Here is a 23921-nt window from a genome sequence, read left to right on the forward strand (position 1 = left end):
GCATTCTTTCCTCCAAACACAGTATTACTTTTTTTTCTACCAAAGAGTTCAAGAATTTTCTCTCACCTGTCCACAGAACCTTGTCAGAGAAGTATTGTAGTATTATGAAAACTTTTATTGATTTATTTGCAGAGTTGTCCATCCATAAACATTCTTTTTCATTTTTTTCATAGTGAACACTTGAACGGAGATGTTGACAAGTTCAAGAGCTTTCTGTAGACTGAAACATTCCCAAGGAGAGTTGTAACAGTTCTGAATTTCCTTCATTTGCGTACAGTTTGTCTTTTTGTGATTTGATGAACATCCAGGTCTTTCTCTCTTTCTCTCTCTCTCTCTCTCTCTCTCTTTATATCTCTTTGTTTATTCTTCTGAATATCTGTGATATTTCTTTTAAGGACATGAACACCTCTTTCTTGAAGAGCAGCCTGTCAGTTACTACACTGCCTTTTTTTAGGGCAGTACACCTCCAACAAACACCTCTGACCTCATCACATTAATTGAAACATCTACCTTGAGTATGCTTTTAGCCTTTAGTGATTAGCCTAGAGGCTGATATGCTTAAATATGTAATGCTTAAATTAAATGTTCAGTTGAGTAACAGGAAATACAATTGTTTTTGTGCTGTTAGGTCAAGATATTGTGTCTTTGGTGAAAATATATACACACTTTTATGAGTAATTAATGCAGAAATCCAGTTAATTCCATATGTTTCACAAACATTTCCCATATTAATAAATTAAGCCAAGTCCAGTGAAAAGTGCGATCCCATACCTCAAGGGTTAAATGTGGTAAAATGACTGAGTGAGATTAGAAAATAAAATATGAAATGCTATGCTATTGGAGGTCCTTATCAGAGACAGTACATTTAAAAACCAGAACTAACCTGCAACCTAATGATTAAGTTATTGTAAGAAACAAGAAAGAAATGGTGTTATAAGAAGTGAATTAATATTATTGTATAATTATTATAGGAGAAAGAAATGATATGACTTACGTTTAGATGTTACAGTTGCATATATAGACCAATATAGAAGGAGACTGTAAGAAAACAGTTGCCAAGGTGTAGAGCTGGACATTTCTGCAATGCTAAAAAAACACGATATTTAAAAAAATAAAAACAGAATCCAAGAGTACATTGGTAAACATCCAATATGGCATCATGTTTCACAGCCTTTCACCAGCTACTTATAAAATACATCGCATATCTTTTTAAATGTATTGTGTAAAATTGTTTTAATGCAATTGCGTATTATTGTTTCACTATTTTTTATTTATTTATTTATTTATTTTTTCAGCTGCTAAAGACCAAGGAAAGTCTAACATTATGGAAAGCTGGCAAACAAACTATGACTCTTATAAATTAGATAGGATGATTATATAGCACTTATAAGTAAAATATTTGCTTACTGTTTCTCTTGGTGCAGTCCCTTGCAAAGAGTTTGACTATTTAATCTTGTGTCTCCCTGTCTTGGAGTTTTCCCTTTGAGAGAGCCTGGTCATGCCCTGCTGACTCTATAAAAGCCACTTGATTTTCTAGTCTTTTTGCTCTCCAAGCACATGAACTGCATAGGTAGAAGGATCAGCTATAACACTGCACAGCTGTGTATGTCACATTTGTTAGAGCTTTGAAATCATGCTTCAATTACCATTCAAATCCCTAAGTTCCCTAAAAATGTATGAAAGTCAAGGAAATCTCCACCTGTTTGAAGCTCTCTCATCCTGTCCTTGGGCAGATAGCAGTCGAATGCTAAGCAAATGGTTGAATTTTGAATATTTAACTTTTTTGGCATTAAATTAAAGTTTAATCTGCCTATTTCAGGGCTGCCTTACTGCAGTATACATTTTGAATTTCGATATCAGAGACCATTTACTCCCTGATATGCTGCTCTAGTTAAGGGTACAGTTACATAAATCCACATTACCTCTAAACACCCCCACAAATAAACAGGACCACTTTAATACTATAACTACATAATAGTGGATTTTAAAAGTCTTAACATTAATTCCTATAGTTGTTCCTGTAGAACTGTTGCGTGAACACTCAGTAGTATAACGTAACTCTCAAACATCACATAATGTTCTTTTCATTTAAGAACCTTTCCTGGAAGATGTGTGCGTAATTGCAGTGAGGCATTCATGCTGTGGCCCTCCACAGAGCATATACTCTTCATCTCTCTTCAGCATGCTAGAGGCAGTACAGTGCGCTCTTTTGTTTTATCTTAGCTCATTTTAAACCATCTTGAGTTCCCTAAGATATTTAATTCAGCATAGATTTCAGACTGTCCCTCCACTGGCTAGTAGGCAGCAGGAGGTCTTTGAGTCTTATTCTGAGTGCTGCTACTTTAGAATTCACCATGCAAAGCTTTTTGCCTCACACCCAAGTGCTTCAGAAGGTACTTTGGTTCAAAGAGCTTATGTTGCTGACTGAAAATGATATGGTGTTGTTGATGTGGGTGCTTTCCTGGACAAAACAAAAATTATATATTTACTGAAATTCAGTATTGGTTAATAATGTACTGCACCTTATTTGAAATTTCACAAAGCATGGGTATTTTTTTTATTGTGCTGCTTTTGGTGCTAATTTGTTATTTTGCTACTTATTGCTAAATGAACAATGAGCACAGACTGTGCAAAGAGAGCTGTCAGTTAGAAACATCTAAACGTTTTCTCAGTAATCAGGACACAAAGGTGTTCATACACCTCTTTACCAACAGTTAATTAGCTGGTCCTTTATTTGAAAAAGTAACTGGATAACACCATACAGAACAGAACTGAAAATTAGGGGCCTTTTTAAAATACAGATTAAAAACAGAAAACATTTTTAGGACAGCTGTTGGCTACCCTATATGATTTAATTATTGTTTAATCAATCCATTATTTTACAGCTATAAATCTGTGTATTTTATTCATTATTAAGGAATTTTAGATTCAGAAAGAGAACTAGGGACACCAAATATAAAATCTAATTACGTATTTCAATTCATGCTAAAAGAAAAAAAATCTTCAAGTTGAAGCCTTATTTCAGTTTATTTCTGCACATTTTAATCTGCAGCAGTTTAATATCATAAGATAATTATGAAAAAATAGAGGTGAGCCTGTATACAGGTTTGGGAATTATCATTAAGGAGCCAATAACCTGAAAGAAAGACACAAGGACATTAGTTAAATACAAACTGAGTCCATATTCAAATTCTGCCTTCCTCCAAGGTTTACCCAGAATGGTTTATAAATTGTTAAATGCACTGTGTGCATTAACAAACTCGTAATGCCACATTGTCTACATGACTATACTCTATGTGACCATTTGCTTTGCTACATGATCACCATGAATACATTTTTAAGCAGAACACAACTGTAGTTGAGTACCAAACCGTTAATCAATACATCATCTCAAAATATCATCTACTCCAAGTTTTTGTTTTTTTTACATTGTTACATTGTTTTTACATATCTTAGAAGAGTCATACAAAAATAACAAGAGCTAGATATATTCATAGATATTCTGCATAAAATACAGATAAACCAAATCCACAGACGAGATGGTACATGTTCTGGACAACACTTGAGCTCCTAGCTGTTGAACATGTACTTCCGTGTGATGCTTTGATTATTGACAAAGAGCGGATCCACAGAAGCCACTTTGGCAGCGATGAAAGAGTGGATGCAGTGAAGGACAGCTGTCAGGTTCGCAAACTCCAGCTCCTGCTTAGACCAAACATGGGAACAAATGAACACAGCTTTAAAAATGCAAAATCAGAATCAATAGGTTCATTTTCTGGCTATAAAATTGATATGGTATGTATGTTATTTCACTTTATAATGTATGTTATTTTTATTTATAACACTGAATACTGTTATTTCTGTAGTTATTTTTATTACTGGCAAGAGATAATTCTATAAGAATACATTCTTCATGAATATATACAGACCTGCAATTGTGAGCCTTACCTTCATTTCTATCTGTTTGTTTTCTGAATTCTGGAATAAGAGTTTAACTCTAGTCTTTCCATCATCAGATGAACCCTTCAGTTGGGAGAATTTATATCTCCAAATGACTTTCTGTCAATGATGAGAACAGAGGAACTGAAGTAAAGCAGGTAGGTTAAAGGCAAGCTTTAAGATGAGTCAGACTGACAAGTGTGAGTTATTATCAAAGGTTTCTCCCCCAGTTTCCTCCTGTCTCAGTACAGTAGATTTGTCTGTGAGTTATGCTTGGGTTTCTTTTAATTCTAAACCTACAACTGAAAACCCTAATCATGAAGTGAATGGCACTTTTAAGGATCATTTGATTTACTCTTCAGAGACATGATATGTTGATATTATATGGCAAATAAATATGTATGTACTTACTCCTGTCAGCCTGTATAGTATGTGTACGACATTTACATTTACATAATGTGGACATCTTCAGTCCACATTAACGCTGTATCATACTAAATTTAATGGATTAATAACCTGCCTCATGGAGGGTGGCTTTGTAACTGGACTGCTGTAATGGTCCATGGGAGAAAATGCTGCTACGAGTCCCAAACAAAGACAGGCAGCTGGAGTCAGTCCTGAAAGCAGCTCATTAAGATCTGCTGAAAGGCCTGATCAGCCCTCGTTTGCATAGACGCCATCCCCACTCATTGTAATGGCTGCCTTACGGAGTGAAACCAATCAGCTTTTCACACGCTCACATCCTATGCAAATTTGTTTCAAACCATTAACAATACAGACCGGATTTAGACCAGCCTGTCAGCCAGGAAATCAACATGTGCTATGTTATTAATATTCAGAACATTCTATAAGTCAAGATTATAATAATCCTGATCTAATAATGAGTCATTTCACCTAACCATGTTTGGCTAATAAGGGGAAAGTAGCACAGAAACATACTCTAATTAGGCAGTAGTCTGAGCAAAAGCTGAGGCTATGAAGGTTATGAACACTTTTCTTCTATGTGGAGCAGATTTAGCAATGCACTCCAGTTGCCTGGTCATGAGTGGAGGTACAGTCCTGCATCTCTAAGTAACGCTGGCGTAGCAGCTTCTTCATTCTTAGACGTCTTACCTTAGAAATGCTCTCAGAACAGGAGAAGCCGGATTCAAAGTCAATTGTAAAGCACAGTATTTTCCCCAGGTTACTGCACATGTAGGTCTTTGACTGCAGAATGAAGAGAATAATAAAAAACAATTGATATCAGACATGAAAAACGGCATAATAATACATATGAAACATGATAATGATGAACGCAGTATCTGAAGACAGGGCACTTCAACATGCTTGCTCATACTCTCCAACTGTTTCATTCATATTTATGTAAATAGGGGAATATTTCCTGCACTCCCCACTGTCAGTGCTGCAGTCACTTTTCTCCAGGAATAGGACAGGTATAGTTTAGTCGCTATGGCAACTGCTGCCCAGCACTTGTCTCTTTAGCAGAAAGGGAAATTAGAAAAACCAAAGGGTTTGAAATCTAATGAATATATTATGCAGTCAATAGAGAACAATTTAGATTTATTAGTAAATTGACTTTTAGGATGCACTGTCAGAGAGCAATTTGTTAATTGAGGCTTTTCTCTTGCATTCACCCAGAAATATGATCCGTGTACTAATGGATCCTGAGGTAAAAGGAGTCAAGATGTAATTGTGTATATTTTTCTTCTGTTGTCTAATAATCTCCCTCTTTACCTTTCCTTAATTAGATTTTTTGGGGTTTGTGTTTGGCCAGCATGATTTAAAGGACATCCTGCTCAGGTCTGCAAATGCTTCCATGACGGCCACCCGCTTACTGAGAAGCTGCTGAAGGCTGTTTTAAAATCATCATCAAATCCTTCACAGAGAGGAAACATTTGTATGCATGAAGTCTGTGGGAATGGAGTTAGTGGTCACATTAAATCAATCAGACATGAGTTAGGCAGTGATTTTATGGTCACCCAGCAGTAACATTTTGATCGCCCTACAACAGCAGAAAATCCATTGAGTTTGAAGTGAAGTACACATCTGTGTTTCCTCCATCTGTCCCCACATGCTTAATTAACAGTATCTAAATTATTTTGTCAAATTTCTCCTGGGTCCTTATTATTTTCTCATCTAACTAGCACAAAAGTTTTCCATATAGCCAATAAGTTCATAACCTCTAATATCCATGCTGTCCTCTGAAAACATTTTTGGACCACAGAGCCTTTTTCAGAAATACTCTGTGTCTCTGCAACATCATTATTTCAGTTTCATTTTCCTGCAAATGGCCCAATCAGCCCCCACACTAAAGCATCAACTTGCCTGTCAGTGGAGGCGTGTTAGCACACCTCAGTTCAACACATTCTGCCACTCCTCCACTGCTGGTTTTGAGGAGGGCAGCACTTGCACTTCCGTGTGTGTGCTGCTGATAGGGCAGAGATGGACTGCTAATAGCCTTAATCACAAGCCCCTGACAGCAGTAGCTACAGCAGGGCTTCACGACCCCCCCCCCCCCCCCCCCCCCCCCAACTACCACCACCTTCACCACAGTCCTTCCTCCCAACACCAGCACCACCATCCCTCCTCTCACCACCACCACTACTCCAACATTCTCCCCCCCACCCCACCCCCACCCCCCCGTTGATGCACTGCATCAGAATGCTCTAGAATGTTTCAGTTGCTAAGAAGAGCAAGGCGCTGCTGAAGAGTATTTGAGGTGTTTACTCTCACCCTGTGTGAGCCACGCCTTTGGCATGTGAAGTAGACACTACACAGCACTAATTGGGGACCTTCCTCTGGGAATTCGAAAAACACATAGCTCTAAGATTTTCTTGTCAGCCTGAATGAAGCTGAAATCTGATCAGCTCAGGCATCTTAAAGACATGACGCCAGCATCTGGCATGCCTGATGCTGACTATCTCCACCTTCTCGGATTTCTTCACCTCATGGCAAACACAAAATTATTGCAACATCCTAAAACAGGTTAGGGTCCTGCAATAGACCCTTGGCATAATGTGCTGAAATAATGTACATCATTTAACAAGCTGGATAAATATACATCTCCTTTACTGATACTTCACACTGCGTCCTGTTGAGTAGCTGTATTACCTAAACATGAACTGCTCAGTACTTATTACAGACCACTGGACGTTTGACTGATTGGCTGGAGAACAGAAAATCACCTACTAATTGAAATCCTCCATCAAATTCTGCAGCCTTTCACAAAAGAGTGTCTTAAGTTTGCATCATTAGATGTAGGGGAAAGTGCTATTTTCTTTACTTTTTTTTATTCTTCTGTTGTTTTTTAAGCACTTAACATATTGGAAGCAACTTTTCTCTGCACATCCCAGAAAAAAAAAACAAAAACTGGATAATCCTCACACTGGGCATGCTCACACATGCAGAATTAACTCATCAGCATCCCATGTGGCTCTGCGGGTTGACAACAACCAAAGCTGCATGGTGCATTAGCTCTGCTTTTTATGCCAGTCATCAATCTCTGGGCACAACAGAACACAAAATCCAAAACCAAAATCAAAGATCAAGATCCTAATTCATCAAGGCCAACAATCCTTCTTGTAGGATGATGTCATTGCTAGACAAGCCACTGGATTTGTAAAGCTTATGAATTGCTCAGTACAGACTTTAAAGCTAATTGCATCTAAATATGGTGAACTATGTGTTGCAAAACCAGTGATGATTCCAGTTTGGCACATTTCTTATAAGGATTTTGGCAGCGTGGATTAAGAGCAAACAGTTTTTAATCTCACTTTATATAGTCTGAAAGAGCCATGCCATCCTGCTTCTGCCTCTGATGTTCCTCACTTAAGAGTTTCTGTTGTTCCCACAGTTAAATGGAAATGAAATTGAACTTGCAGGAATCATAATCCTGAACTCCATGTGACTTCTCCTCATAAATACTCTATAGAACATAATGTGATTATTATATCTGTCACAGTCTTTCAATGACCCCTTACACATCTTATGACCCTCTCAGATTACAGAAGGAAGGTGGAAGGGGCTGATATAGAGAAACATATGCAGAGTGAGGCAAATAACTGTAGTGAGTAATGTTTTTTGGTTGGAAAGAAACATTGGGGCACATCATACAAAGGAACCTGAAGGGCCTTACACTGTACCCTTGTAGTGTTTGAGTACTGTTGCAATATAAATCTTCAGTGAAAGGTTCTTTCCTTTGTATTATTTATACATGCATATATGTATACATGTCTCTAGTTAAATATACCAAGCATCAGAGCCCATGGGCTTAGAGCTGCCAAAACCTGTTGGCCATTTCTTGAAATCCTTGAACTGACATTTAGCAAAGTCAGTAAATTGAGCAAAGTCAGTGAAGGTTAACAATGATAATATGCTGTTATTTTGGATAATATGACAGTTACATTTAGCAGGCCCACTTATTTAGAGCAACTAGCAATTTCAGTCATGTTACAGAGGCAGGTTAATGTAGTGTTAGGAGTCTTGCCCAAGAACTCTTATTGGTATAGCATGGTATAGCGTGGGGGATAGAATTCCAACCCCCTACAGGCAACATTGTTACTCAGTACACTATACGAACCCACCAAGGGCACTGTTAACTGCCCCTGTGAGCTCTCCAATGGCTTTTTGAAAGACTAGCAGTGATAGAAATTCACAGTATAGCTCAGGCTATAGTGACATGGTGCCATTATAAAGAACTGCATGCATATAATCATGGATTTAGAGATGTAATTAAAAGCTATGTCAGACCTAGACTGACCTTAAAAAAGAATAACCGAATGAAGGGCTCAATCTCAAATCCTTCACCATCTGAACTCAAGGGAGGATATACTTTATAACAGTTACCCTGCAGGAGTTCATCAGTAAGGCAATGATACTGCCGACCTTTGCAGAGTGGAGGCAATTTAATGGCTCAATGAGGAGAGGTCTTACAAACCAGGTTCTCTACTGAAATTTAATTAAAGAAACAATAATGGTTGAAAATGAACATATCACACAGCTAAAGCAGGTGTGCCTTCAATTCCACTTGCTATGGATTGCCTTGTTAAGGATAATTAAATTCACTGGTAACTGTATTTGTCTATGTGGAACATGACAACTTTAATTGTATATGTGGAACACTTGTGTTTACAGAATGAACATGAAACTTTTCGAATGAAAACCTTTATTAAAATTTAAATCATGGCAGTATGATCTGTTTAAATAAGCATGCTTAAAGACATCATGTCTCCTACTGGCCCGTGGAAGGGATCCCACTACTCACCCCTGCTCTCTGCACCTCCATGAAGACAGCTTTCTGGAAGGCCCTGTCCCAGAGCGCCAACTCTGCACCCAGCACCACGCTGAAGCAGTGGCTCTGGCCATGGCCCACAAGCACGCTGAAGCAGAAAGGCTCGCCGTCCCGCAGCTCACAGTCCTGCTGCAAGCCTACATAGAGCTTCGCCTGCACCCAGCAATCCTCTGCTATCCACAGCTAGGCAACCACACAGATAAACAACTCATAAAATTCAGACCATAACAACACACAAGCAGCAGATCTGTTTGTTTACACTCTACAGTGCATTATCATTATTGGTCCCTATTGTGCACAAGCAGAACATATACATCTGCTATTTTAGATTAAAAATGGTGAATTAGAATTAAGACTACATCTAGGTTTCATGCAATTGTTTGAAACTGGCTGAAAATAACATATACTGCTGTAGCCATGAAATGCTAATGGAAGGCATTGATGTACCTTATGAACCTTGAAGAGAACCTCACAGAGGTTAAACGTGGCCTCAGGTTGGGCCCAGTCTGATGCACTAGCCTGGAATGAGGAAATTAACAATAAACAACAAGCAGTGAGCCCGATCTTAGCATTAATACACCACTTACAGTAAATGAAAACTATTCCACACAACGTTCAGCATCTGCATGTTTTCTGAGTTCTTTTCAATATTCTGTATAGCACTATAGCTCAGCAAATTCACCTGCAGACAGAGTTGCATACCTGTGCAGTTTACTCATGCATGAGTTTAAACATTAATGCAACAATTCATTCTTTCCGTACAAACAGAGCCTAAATGATGCCACATATTTATTTACTTGGATATAAATTTTCATGTAAGTAAAATATATATATATATATATATATATATATATATATATATATATATATATATATATATATATGGTGTGATTGGACAACTTTAAACCAAAATGAGTCTAAGAGAGGATAGTTTATTGCTATACAAATGAATAAAAAATTCACATAAAAGCAACTTTAAGCTTTATATCATCAAAGAAGAAAGATAAAATGTTTATCACAAATAACATATTCCATTTGGTAGTAATAGCTTTTTCTCTGCACAAGCCATTAAAAACTAATGGATTCATTATACATGATTATGAAGGAAGCTGTGAGATCTGCAAATGGCCAGCATTACCTAAAAGATATTTATGGGAAACATGAATGCATTTGCATGACTACTTTATCCACTTGGCTCAAAAGTGTGCACTATATGATTTATGTTTTGTTCTGAAAGTGATTTGACTTTTACTTCATATAGCTCTAGACTTACAGGAGGGCCCCTGAGAATATAGAGAGAGGAGCCTTTCAATGCAAGAAACTTGTGGCTTTGGATCTGGCTGGCATCACTCCCATGTAGATGCTTACACACCCAACCCATATGGATGATCTGCGCAGAAAAACATTTGCAGGCTACAAATCAATTGCCATGAAACTGCAGAAATTCTCATAGCTAGAAGATTGATTCTCATACTGAGCACAGAACACACAGGCAGGTTTCCCCTACCCCCTCCCCATTCATAAACTGCCAAAGAGGAACATTGCTCTATCTTTGAAAATTGAAAGTCAATAATACACAATAGTACTGACAAGAAAGCAATATTAGAAATTATGCAAGTGATTTGATTTGACATTGTGAATTTGTCAACTGACCCTTTTAAGCTGTGTGTGGGTATGGGAAGAATAACAAAAACACAGCAAAACAAAAACACAGAAAACTATGAACTAAACCTACAAAAGATTTTGACCTGTGCATTCATGCAAGCTATTGTACAGCAAGGAGATGGTGAATGGGCTCACTGGCATTCTTAACACTTTTCCACCAAGTGCATGTGCTCATGCTGGAGCAGGTGCCAGCTCCTACGAACTGGAATGCCAGTCCCACCCTTTTCAGAGTGGACCCATGTTTGAGAGCCCAATGATTACATATGTGGATCTGATACCAGAAGTCAGAAGACTGTATAAACTACTCAGCCGAAATGCAAGCAATGTGTTTGTCTCTTCTGCAAACAACTTTACGAAGTGACACCAGGACCCCACCCTTCGGCCGCTTGTATCAGAGGTTGGTCATTCCAGAGCAGGTAAATTATGGAGCCAGAACAGCACCATTTTTTTCTGCCTGTGAACCTGTGATTTTGTGGTGGAAAAGCAGGGCATCGTTCAGCACCGGCACCAATTTTGGCACCAGTACTAGCACCATGCCAGTGGAACAGTGCTAACAGTGCAGTCCAAAATTACTGGCACCCTTGCTAAGGGTTAACAAAAATGGTAACAAAAAAGGTCTTTGTTGTCTAACAGCTTTAATTTCCACTAAAAGGTTGTAAGAAATAAATGCTGAATTAAAAGTATTGAAAGAAAAACATTTTTTTCTAATAAACACGATTATAGGCAACCCTACATTCAGAAATGTGCAGACTATTCTGTTACTAAGCTAACATTCAAGACTGAAGATTCAAGATTCTTAAGGAGCCTGGAAGTACTGCACTGTAAGCTACTTTATCTCTTACTCAAGGCTGTGATAGGGGTGGGTGGGATCTTGTATGAGGCTGGTGGCTCCTAAAAGGTAGGGTTTTCTGGCCAAGTCTTCAATGGGTGGTATAGTGCTCCCAATGATTATTTCCATTGTCTTTACCACTCTCCTCAGCACTTTTCTGTCTGAGGCATTTCCCTCCTAAAGTCTATCACCATCCCCTTTGTTTTTTTGACATTCAGGATTGGTTTTGCTCCAGTCTATGAAAAGTTATACCTCCTCTCTGGTATGCCCTCTCCTCAACATATTGAATGAGACCCACAATAGTTGTGTCAACTGCGTACATTTTGATGTGATTAGTACTAAACCTGGCACAACAATCGTGTCATCAAGGTAAACAGAAGGGGGCTCAAAACACATCCCTTCTGAGTCACTGTATCTTCTCTTTAATGTTGAATGAGGTTGGAAGAACACATATTAAGAGACCTAAGATCATTCCTCATATATATTCTCCAAATACTTCATATATATTCCAAATACTTCAGTCCTCTTCCCTTATGTGTTTTCCTCTTTAGTTCACCCAACAGTATTTTAATGGGGTTTAGGTCAGGGGACTAGGAGCCCACTGTAAAAATTTGGATCTGTGGTGGGTGAACCATGTTTGTTTGGACCATGACTATGACCTAGGCCTCCTGGGAGAGGCAGTTTGATCTTGATCAAAATTTTCCTGGTATGTAAAGGAGCGAGCCTAATAACATTACTAAGGACTTTGGGAAAAACAACTATCCCACAGCATCAAAAACCCTCCAACATACTACACAGTGGAAATCAGGTTTTCCTCTGCATAATCTTGCATCCTTTTACACTAAAGTCACCTCACCTCTGTCTGTAATCTGTAAAAGCATAATTGAATCTGAGAAAGGTGCTATATAAATGTAAAATAATAATAATAGTAATAATAATAATAATAATAATAATAATAATAATAATAATAATAATAATACCTCATCTTAGTCACAGCTAACACTACTGTTTAGCAATAATGTAAATTAACACTGAATGTTTCGAATTTCCTATATGTTTTTTTTTAAGATTTATTTCTGTGTCAGCTCATCATTATACCCAGTGAACATGGAGTCATGGACAACCACTTAAGAGATTATAAAGAGTCAACTGTGCTATAAAAGGTGAGCTATAAATAGGAATATATGTGAATTACATTTTGGTATTAATAATTCTTAGGGGTGCCCATAATTGTGATATGTTCTTGAGGATAAAGTTTATTTTATAAAGATTCTTTCTTTGAATAATTTTTATATTGATTCTTTTTCATTTTAGTGTAGCTTTAAGCTCATACATTTTTTTTTTCTTGTCTACCAAGGGTGCCAGTAGTTCTGAAGGTCACTGAATACAAAAAAAGACAACAAGTACATGATTAATCACACTGTAAATCACATGAATTCCTACCTGCTCATCAGGTGAGTAGTATTTGTTTGCTGTTTTTATCTGAAACAAACATTAATTTCACAATGTATCTTAGTGTTACTTAGTTATAATTGTTAATATAACCTGAGTTTTTAATAAATCCTTAATGGGAAACTTACCATAATCTATCTGATCACAAACTCCTCCATTAGTAGTAGAGCAATTCTATATTACTTATGGGTTGTGCATCTTTTTCACAGATAATTTGCTTGTTTGGTATGTGCCACTGGCTTGCAGGGTTGCAGGCACCCTCAAGTGCAAAGCAGGATACTAAGGCAACCATGTTGCAGTGCTCCTGCATGGCACACGGAGGACACTGGGGCAGCCACGCTACAGTGCCCCTGCAGGGCACAAGGAGCTTAAAGAACAGGCTCAAAACCACAAACCAGCTAACATACACAGATGCTGCCCAGTGACCTGTTCATTCTTGTCATTATTATAGGACATGGGACCTAGAGGCCTGTTTGTTTGTTTTTTAAAGCTTAAGTACAGTAATGGATTTAATTACTCTGATTATTATCTGTGGAAAGCTACATAATGGGAACCTGTGTCTCACAAATATTGTGTGGCGAGAAAGGGGGTTACCATTAATAGAACTATCATAAATCAAGGTGTTATTATTAAAAATAATAAAAAAGTTTTATCGTTTTATTAGGTTTTGTTTGACCGTTCGGTTTTAACATTCAATTCTGCAACTCCAAATCCTGACAGTTTTGGCATAGACTGCTTCTTTGTTAATGAGTAACTGTGATCAGAAATCACTGACAGTATATTAATGAAGCACTGTGTCAGAGCCAACATTCAGTCCTTAAGTCATGACATTCTCATCAGAGAAATGCAGGTCCAAACCTGTCAAAAAGCATCCTTCTAAACTCCTACACCCTTCTGTGCAAACCCATGCTTCACACACTCTATTTATAGATTATAGGTCACCACAATAAAAGCCAGAGTTCCGCTTCCCACTCTCATATACAATCAGCACTTAATTGAACATTTAGCAATCAGCCTCTGTATCCATAATTAGCTGACGTAAGGGCAGTAATTGCATGTAAACCAGGCAGCTGTGTGGCAGTAAATCAGAGCATGTTTGAGCAGAGCTATAGAAAAGGCCTACTGGATCATCAGTGCTCTAATTAAGATGCTGCCCAGGAAATGAGATCATTAGGCAATATTCTTGTAGGATTTTATTTCTTGGTTTTGAACACTGCAACAGGAGAATTGTGCACAAGGATACAAGATCTGGAACATACAGGATAGCAGTTCCATTCCTTTTTATAAACAGTTTAATTTTACATCCAGTTTTTTTATATAAACAGTGCATTATTAATAGGAACGCTGGGATCTCAGTAGTCCATTTAAAGTAAAAAGTATCGCTTAAAATGAACCTTGTTAAAAAAATTCTGATATTTTTATTACTATTATTGCCCTATTTCCTTTGCCTATGCTTCAGCTCAAAGTGAATAATGGGCTGTTTTTACCTTACCTCTCTGCTGCAATCAGCAATCTCTCCATCACCAGTGACTGACGCAAATACACCAGTAGGTGGAAAAAGGTATTAGGTGTAATTGTCTTATTTCTGGTAGGCTCATCTAGCTGAGTTTCCACTGCCAAACACTGCTGTTTTTAGAGCAGGAAATATTAATATGGACAGTGAGCAAACTCCCAACCTCAGTGCTGCTGTGGTATATTATACTCACACTTTCTATAATACTTACACACTCCTGTGTCAAATCGTTGATATTAGTTGCTATTGCTTGGAGCCAATCTGTGCTTTCTGCTTCTGTGCAAAACTGTAGAACATTGGTGCATACTCCATCTAAGGCAAATACTTCAAAACTATTTGACCTGAGGGAGGGATGGGGGTAGGGTGGACAAAGATAAATGAGAGGTTAAGTTACTGAATGTATTGATAATATACAGCATAGACAAATCAACAGGCCCCAGGGCACTTCGCTGAGCTAAAGTAGTAAATAGCCAACTAATAATGTGGAATATAAAATGAGTGTTGAATTTTTCAAGTCAATATAACATTTTTCCACTGCTACTGATATATCAACAAATAAATGGGATATTTATAGCCATATACTGTGTCTGAATGTAATAATAATAGTTATTAATAATAGCAGAATTTGAATAATATAAGAATGGTGAAATGCCATTCACAGAGGATTCTTAATAGGTTATTGTCATTGTTGGTTTTCACAAACTCAGAAAAAGCATAGCCAACACAAAGGCTAAAAGCTGGATCGATGTATGTCTTCTTGTTTATGCAGTGGGGGGGGGGGGGTCGGCAGGGGAAGCTCTAGATACAAATTAATGGAATGGAATGTATACATAAAAAAGATGACATGGTAGTGTGGCCATCAACTGTATCTAATGGGACAGTTTTGACATTTAATTTCAGTGTATGTTTGGGGTATAGCAGATGAATTACCTTTTGATTTGGTGGACTAACTGTTTAATGATGGCTGTCGGTTGTATTCAACAGAATGTGAAGTGACTGTGACAACAGAACCAAAACATATTTGTATGATGTTGGACAATTACATTCATCATAATGGTCTTCAAGACCTGAGAGGCTTAACTGTCAAAATTAAGGTTCATATTTATTTTAATAATGTAACAGAAGAAAGGTAAGAGCAAACAAGACTGAGAACCAAACCCACTGAGCAAAAAGTGTTCCCCTTTTTTCAGTCTGGCTGGTATCCTAAAACAGAATTTTGTTCTTGCTCTGATAGTCCAGTTAAATTACAATTATATATATATAAAAGTAAACACTGTAATCTGTCACTAACTTATTTATTCCTAAAACATCGAAAATGATGTGAAAACGATGCATCACATTAATTCTGAATTAATTCCACACAATCACACATAAAGAAGGAACCAGTTCTAGAATCTCACCGAGTACCACTCTAGGTGGAGCTGTAGTCACTTTTCTTTCAATATAACTGTTTGGACTTCCATTATTTCAATTAATGCAGGTCAAGTGCACAAGACAATGATTTCCTGCTTGGCCTAGTTCTGATAGAAATCGCCAAGACGCTTTCAGTGTGAGAGACAGAACACAATAAAAAACAGCCATTAGTCTGGACTAGTGAACTTTTGTGGAGATTTAGATTAACACAAAGAGCAGAAACAAACAGGGTGAGGAAAGGGGTGAGAATGCAATTCAGGTCTAAAAAAGTGATGTGAACACAGACTCTTCAGAGAGTAGTTCTCACAAAGGTGATTTGAAATGAATAAAATACGTAATCTCTCTTGATACTGTATAGGAAGGAATAAAGTGATACCATATAGGATTGGAATTATGATGCATAATCTGAAACAAACTAATAAAAGCAGTTGATGTGGTTTCCCAGTTTAAACACAGCATGTTTCACAGAACATTCAGCATGTATATTAGGGTGTGATCTAATATTAGCTTTGGAAACAGGTTTCACAGAATAAGTTCCAGTATGGAGAACTCCACTAAAACTCCAATGATGCTTATCCAGAAAAAAGCTTCAGCAATCTTTTTTTCACTAGGCAAAGGGAGTTTACACCAATATGCATCATTAATAATTTTATAAAGCATTAGTAATAATTAAGTTGTATTACACTGTGTAATCATATATGAAATTACATGCCATAAATTACTCCAGTTTCTAGTGAACATAATGTTAGATGGTATTTTTAAACTGATCCAGGTACAGCATCTAAAGGACCAAATGCAGAGATGCCTAAGGCAATGATAAATGGATTCCTTTCGGTCTGAGTGAAGTCTGATTAAGTTACTATATGATAACAAAATATATTCACTCAAAGGCATTCCTCCTTATTATAAATAAAGCATGGGTGACATATTTTCCATATTCCAATTATGATCTTTAATCTTCAATGCAAAAAACTTTATATATTTATTTTTATACTTAATTGTTTGTCTGTGCTGCATAGAGACAGGCCTACTGGAGTAGAAATAATACATATTTTCCCACAATGCAAGGCCAATCTACAGAAGTTAGAGCTACTTCTTATCAACCTCATCAAGAACCACTATCTGCAATCTGCATCAGTGACCTTTTCAGACACTGCATGCCACTGCATAGATATTGGACTTAACACGTTCCCACTTCAATGATAAAAAAGATTCTCGCAGAACCAATAGCTAGCCAAGTTGTGGCACACCTTAGCGCTGGCACTGCATCACAGCAGATTACCGTACCGTAGTTTATCGCTTCCAGCTTTGTGTCTAGAGACCCGAGCCATGGACAGGGGGAGGCAGACAGCGTCCAGCCAACGCTTCTCGTACTTTGGTTCATTAGCTGAGGGTGAGGAGGGTGAAGACGGTGCCTAGGCAGAATAAATGAGAAAGCGAGAGAGAGAGAGAGAGAGAGAGAGAGAGAGAGAGAGAGAGAGAGAGAGAGAGAGAGGGAGAGAGGCACACATAGGTGGAGACAAAAAGAAATGGAGAGAGCATGTGAGGAGGGGCGCACAAGCGGCTCATCTTAGCCTCTCTTCACTGCACTTTGAGCAGTAGGCGAGGCAGCCTGACAACAACTAGCTCTCATGCATCAGTGGTATCTGCAACACTTGGAGTTTTGGGGCTACAAGCTGCCTCCACACTCACAGAAAATACTTCTCCCTCATTACAGCACTGTCATCCTAGAGCAGTTCATAAATGAAGAAGAATTTGGTCTAAAAACCCAGGGGCTCTTTATATTTTCACATTCTTTTTCATGCATATGTAAACAGAACAAGAATTTCTCCCTATTCTAAGATTTACAGGAGATGAAGGCTAAAACAAAGAAGAGTTTATAGACTTGCCACTAGGGAAAATATTAGCCTATATTACCTATTATAACATATATTATACATAGAATGGTTATGAATCAGAGTTGGTAGACTCTTGCCACAAGGTAAAGAATTATATATTATACACATATATCATAATCTTATATATTACTCATATTCTGTGCAGAGAATCCAGTCATGGACACCATATTAAAGGGCAGCTATTACCTGAAGGATATCAGGCTTCTGAAAAGCATCTAGCTCACTGTTAGTTGTAACTAAACGAATGTAGATGTGTAGATTTATACGGCATTTCTACAGTCTTATATTTACAGTCATTCATAACTTTAAAGACAGTGCTGCTACTTGGTTTGCCTTCTTGCAATAATCTAACCGTAATGTTAGATCATTAAGTCCTACACTGGATAGCTTATATTTTGTCATTCACTTATTCATTCAAATTAGATATTTTAGGCTCTTGTGGTTTGTCCTGCTCGCATGCATTTTCTTCACTTTCTTTTAGATTTTGTAGGAATTATGTGTGTGTGTGTGGGGAGGGTGTTTGTTTAGCATATTATCTGATATCTTTCAGTGATTTGACGGTCCTGTCATACTACACATATGACAAAAACAATACTTCAACCTTGCTTAAAACACCCTTTGGAATGGACAACAGGGAAATTCTGGGTTTATGACTAGGCCCAAAAACTTGGAAAATAGACATGCACAATGGCACTCCATGAACAGTCTCTCAACAACACTTAAAGTAGTGTGCCAGTGCATGATACAACTCAAAAGCATATTGTGCTAATTTGCACAATTCTGATCTAAATCCCACCAGGTTTGCTTACCTCAATGGTAGATCAGTGTGCAATTTTAAAAGAAGCAACTGCTGAGACAGCAACTGCTTAACTGAGAGATTGTCATGCATGTCCAGCAAAAAAGAAATTGTTGTGGTGCAGTGAAAACACAGAGCTCAAGAGCTTCACAGCTTTTTAACTTGACCAAGAAAAGCTGGGATTGTATTGTCCATGAATTACACCCTCCACGGATTACACTCCCCTACCAGAGCACCAAGCAGCAGCAGGGAGAAGATGCCTGAAACATAGTGCTCTTACAGAAACACTGTCTTCAGGGAGCATTTACTTGAGAAGTAAAACATTTGAGAAGCTGCTTGACTAAAGTACCAACCAGACAGGATTGGTTATCTAAATGTCTGTAAAGCAATGCTTATATCCGATTCACGTGGGATAAGAAATCTCAGTATAAATTACAGAGATGGGAGTGGCTACTCATTTTACACACTGCCTTCACACCAAAAAGTCACGCTTAATATGTAGCTTTTGCTGATCACTGCAAAATATTATTGTTCCATGAAATATTAATGAAACCATATCTATCTAGGACAATTATGCATCAGGAAACATGGACTTGGAATAAATTCCTCACTTACTTTTCTGTAATACATCTTCTATGTAAAACGTTAATATTTAATAAAACTGCAAAAACTTGATGGAGCAGAATTTGCTTAAAACCACTAGAAAACTCACTCCTGTGAAAATATATCTGACAAGTAAATGACAAGCTATATAATGCAAGTTTCTGTGAGTGCTTCCATGCCTGAGAAAAAAACTCCTTTTCCATAGGATGTGAAGAAATATTTACTGACATGGTCGTCTGCATGAATTAAAATAACATGAGGTTATTTTTACTGGTCAAAGCAGTCTGAAAAAAATAACTGACAGTGGATTCAAATGGGATAAAATCACTGAGGACAATGAATAATTGTTACATTATCCCATCTCCCCATGGAAAAGTAATCTGATCCAAATAGGAGTTAAGACCATAGAAGAAAATGCTCATGTAAGGCTCCATCAAAGGTCCATAGCCCCCAGGAAAGGTCTATTGTTGGGAAGAAAAAAGGATATTAACAGAAATGTTATTAGAACTTTTCAGCTGCTTTCAACATCTCACAATGGACAAAAACAAATTAGTAGTATTCTACTCTTCTGTACTTCACCTTGATCAACATAGTGGAAATGTTGTACATTATAGACCACATCACTTCAACAGTAACTGCAAATGGCTCTTCATGTGATTTGAAAATTTTGCCTATTTGCAATTAAACTGAATCAAAAATGAATATTTTTCATTTTGATTTGCTTTCATGAGGTATATGATATATGTTAGCACAAAAAGAAGGATTCGGATTATGTGACTAACACCACTAACAATCAACATACCTAGATCCTAGTGTTGCTGTGGATGTCTCAGCTATAGTATATTTAAAGAGCTCTCAGAGTATGCTTGTGACCAAATCAAAGGTTTGGTGCCATTGCCAATTAGGCCTATGTCTTCGACACTTTCTCAAGCAGGATATTCTGTTCTGTTCTGTTTATGCACACTGAGCCTGGATAATTAAACCTGATTTGACTTTCATTTTGTGATATGCTAGGAAGACCTTGAGATGACAAGGAATAAAATATTGTCTGCATGTCAAGATGGATTACCATGACAAAATACATTCTTTCTTCTGTGAACCTTGCCAAACACCAGCACCACTGGCATTGCTGTCCTTCATATCAGCCACCTTCCATATTTCAATAAACTTCTGAGGCAAATAGAGGTACAGCACTAATTATCGGAAGGTATGTAAATGAATCAATGTTCGCCCCCGGGTGCTATGAAAGAAAAACACTGTCAATCAACTCAATGTCGAGCCTAGAGAAGATGACAAGCTCTGCGAATTCTAATCACCTGGAGGGAAGGAAATGCCAAGACTAAAGGAAGATTAAAAAAAGACTCATTTAGAGAACACAAGGAGGCAGACGTATTGTTAAGTCAGCAATTAGACAAGCACAGCTGACTTTTTAGCACAGTCCTGTGGCCTACTGGAGAGCAACAAAGAGAGAGAAGAGGGGTTTGAGGGAAAGTGTCAATAGGAGAAATGCAGTTATCTGTTTACCCTCCATGTCTGGTAACAGAATACAGTGATGACTACTCGTTGTTTAGTAATGAAGCAGCCTATCTGTGCAGATTGTTTGCTGGAAACAAACAGGGCATACCATCTTTTCAATCTACTTTGTCTGCTGGAGCGGAGCACGTTTCATCCAGAAGACTTGATTAAAGGCTCCCAGAAGGCAGCCATATCTTGAAAGGAGAGAGATGATGACTGAACTGATTAACGCTCACTCACAACAGTGTCAATAGTGCCCATGTCTCATGAAACTATGGTTGTCCTGAACACTCCCACATGGGTACACATCGGTCAAGTTCCATACTTATTCATGTTTTCAATCTCAGAGTGGTTCGGTGGAACAGAGACTTTGAAGCCTGTTTGCATGTAGTGCTACCCTTGGCATGGATATCACTGTTTGGCATCCATGTTCCTAAATGTTTGCATCAGCTACCTGACCTGACTGAGAGCATGACGCAGATAGCCTTATGACACAGTTCCTTGTTGAATTACAATTCCAAAGTTGAATTACAATTACAATTCCAAAATGAACCTGTACAGTTTAGGCGATTTACACACATGCCAATAAGACATAGAAGAGATGCCTGGTTAAGCAGTGCATCATAAAAAAAGGCCATACACTCTTCACTTGAGTCAGAAAATCAAACAGCAGACTATAGAAAAGACTGTTTACTTATTTTCTCACCACATGCAAGCCAATGGAATTCTATTCACAGTTCTCAGAACTGGGAAAGATTACTTAGACTCACACTTGGAATACCAAGCCAATCACAGCACACACTTTTCAGTGCTGTGCACAGGGGCCATAAAATAGTCTATGATTATAAATATAATGCAAGCCATGAACAGCACAAATGGTAATTCAAACCGACTACTGGGCCTAACACAATGTACATCTAGTTAAAGACTTTCTACCTCGCAGTGCCATATTTACAGCCTGATTCTGTCATTCAGTAAGATTGCTGTGAAAAAAGATCCATTACATATGAATATCATTTCAATTGGTACAGTACTGAGGGAATCCATATGTAAAGAGGCACTTACTGTGTTGCTTGAGTTCCCGTTTAAATGTAAACCACTGTCAAAAAGTGGGGAGGATGCTCTGCTACTCTGATCACTGGCTGGTCCTGGAGAGCCTGAAATACATCCCAGCTGGTGAAAAATGCTACACACCACCATGTTCTGTTACTGAGTTTCTTGGCTACTGTGGTTGGGTTTACTGAAACAAACGCTGTACACTAACTCATGACCACATCATAGTAATGAACAAGAAAGGGTGAAAAAGCCTATATACATTTGAAAAGGCACTTAAGATACCAAAGGCTCTAGGGAGAGAGAGAGATGCAGCATATAAACAGCTCCTGGACTATATTTCAAACAAGGTTTTTGGCTTTATGGTGGTCTAACACTTTGCTGTTGCCTCCTGTGGAGCTGTGGAATATGTGTGAAGGTGTGCTGCAGCACAGTGAGAGCTCACATCTAACTCCTCACCTAATGGGAGCTTTAAAAAGGCAGGTGCCTCCCTGAGGTACCTCACAGTGATGGTAACTTCATCTCCAGCAGTACGCAAGAGATGAACCTGACCAGGAAATGAGAGACAGGCAAACAGGGATATGGACAGAAAGAAGAGCGAGACAAAGAGAAAGAGAGAGAAGGGAGGTCCCCTTAATATTACAGGACAGTTGAAAAGATATAAAGATGAGATATCATTAAAGGAGCAGCTTGTTAACATAGAAAATTACTACACCATACTTGATTGACTAAAAGTTCAGCACTGGATTCAAAATGAAATAAAATATAAGCTTGCAGCATAGTTTGAGATGAATGAATTACAAAGAGTTCTGTAACCTCAACTGAGTTTTCATGTGATCATGTGATCATAGTGGATAACTGCTGCTATGACAAGTAATTACCCTCTCAGTGCCTGCTAACTACAAACTGCATCATCCTCTAAGCATCAGAGTTTGAAATCACAATCCAAACATGCGAAAAGCTGATCTTCAAGTAATTAATGCTTTACTATTTTCTAAACATCATAACATTTTGTTCTTTTAACAGAACTGGTTCAGCACATGGTTATATATGCTAGCTAGCCTTTGATCATATGATCAAAATCATAAACAGATGAATTACTAAATCTTTTAAGTCAAATATCCCTCTCTGATTATAAAAAAAAAAGCATTTGTAAAGTACATCCACAAGGAAACTTAATTTATCAACTCTGGTTTAACAACTCTGTGTTAAATACGGTTGGTAGGAAACAAATCTAATCTAATCAATCATTCAGTGTGTACAAACAGTTTATTACAGTTTTTCTCAATTGCTTTGGCACAATTTTCAAATAAAAATGTATATTTTCGAGCCAACCTGTGAAAATCCGCATATCATTGGTCACTTATTCAGAACTGATTGCAATTTCTCATTCTTTTAAGCCAACTGCAAATGTTTTAACATGTCTATTCAAATAAGTACAATTGTTCAGAAATAGCACACTTACCAGATGCATATAGCTTGCAGATGAAACCTAGTTATGTTGCTTCTTAGTTGAACAGTTGTGTTTTCTAAAACATGTAGGATTTCATTCACTTGTCAAAATTAGGCATATATTTGCTATCATCACTGGGTAGTGGTAGTTCAATGGCTAAAGTACTTGACTTATAATCGGAAGCTTGCCAGTTCAAGCTCCCCCACCACCGTTGGGCCCCTGAGCAAGGCCCTCAGTTATGCAAGTTGTGTTCAGTCATAACTGTAAGTTGCTTTGAATAAAAGTGTCAGGTAAATTGATGTCATAGTTGTTTAATGTCTAATAAAATGGTAAATTGCCTATCACGTGAATTTTGAACTTCACTAGTGAATGAGGAGTTTCTCACTTTTCTTATACATTCTCACATCAACCAATCACACATCCTGTAAAGTTAGCTGAAACGTTCTTAATCATGATTTATGAATATAATCAAACATATACATAGGACTTAACTGTAACAGAA

At 37.7% G+C, this 23921-nt stretch overlaps 1 protein-coding gene across 1 annotated transcript in view; it reads right to left on the reverse strand.

Moving 5' to 3' along the window:
• Nucleotides 1-2789: 2789 nt before the first annotated feature.
• The window catches only part of sntg2 (syntrophin, gamma 2), a 37174-nt gene continuing 16042 nt past the window's right edge, over nucleotides 2790-23921 (reverse strand). The window contains exons 7-17 of the mRNA XM_027002453.2: nucleotides 22426-22513; nucleotides 21979-22070; nucleotides 17389-17516; nucleotides 14900-15029; nucleotides 13167-13205; nucleotides 10503-10619; nucleotides 9677-9748; nucleotides 9203-9412; nucleotides 5053-5145; nucleotides 3949-4059; nucleotides 2790-3702 (exon numbers count right to left, since the gene is read on the reverse strand). Coding sequence (XP_026858254.2) covers nucleotides 3571-3702; nucleotides 3949-4059; nucleotides 5053-5145; nucleotides 9203-9412; nucleotides 9677-9748; nucleotides 10503-10619; nucleotides 13167-13205; nucleotides 14900-15029; nucleotides 17389-17516; nucleotides 21979-22070; nucleotides 22426-22513 — 1212 coding nt within the window. The 3' untranslated portion in view covers nucleotides 2790-3570. The remainder of the gene's footprint in view (nucleotides 3703-3948; nucleotides 4060-5052; nucleotides 5146-9202; nucleotides 9413-9676; nucleotides 9749-10502; nucleotides 10620-13166; nucleotides 13206-14899; nucleotides 15030-17388; nucleotides 17517-21978; nucleotides 22071-22425; nucleotides 22514-23921) is intronic.

This window comes from Electrophorus electricus, chromosome 13 (genome assembly GCF_013358815.1).
Source record: "Electrophorus electricus isolate fEleEle1 chromosome 13, fEleEle1.pri, whole genome shotgun sequence".
Classification (NCBI taxonomy): Eukaryota; Metazoa; Chordata; class Actinopteri; order Gymnotiformes; family Gymnotidae; genus Electrophorus; species Electrophorus electricus.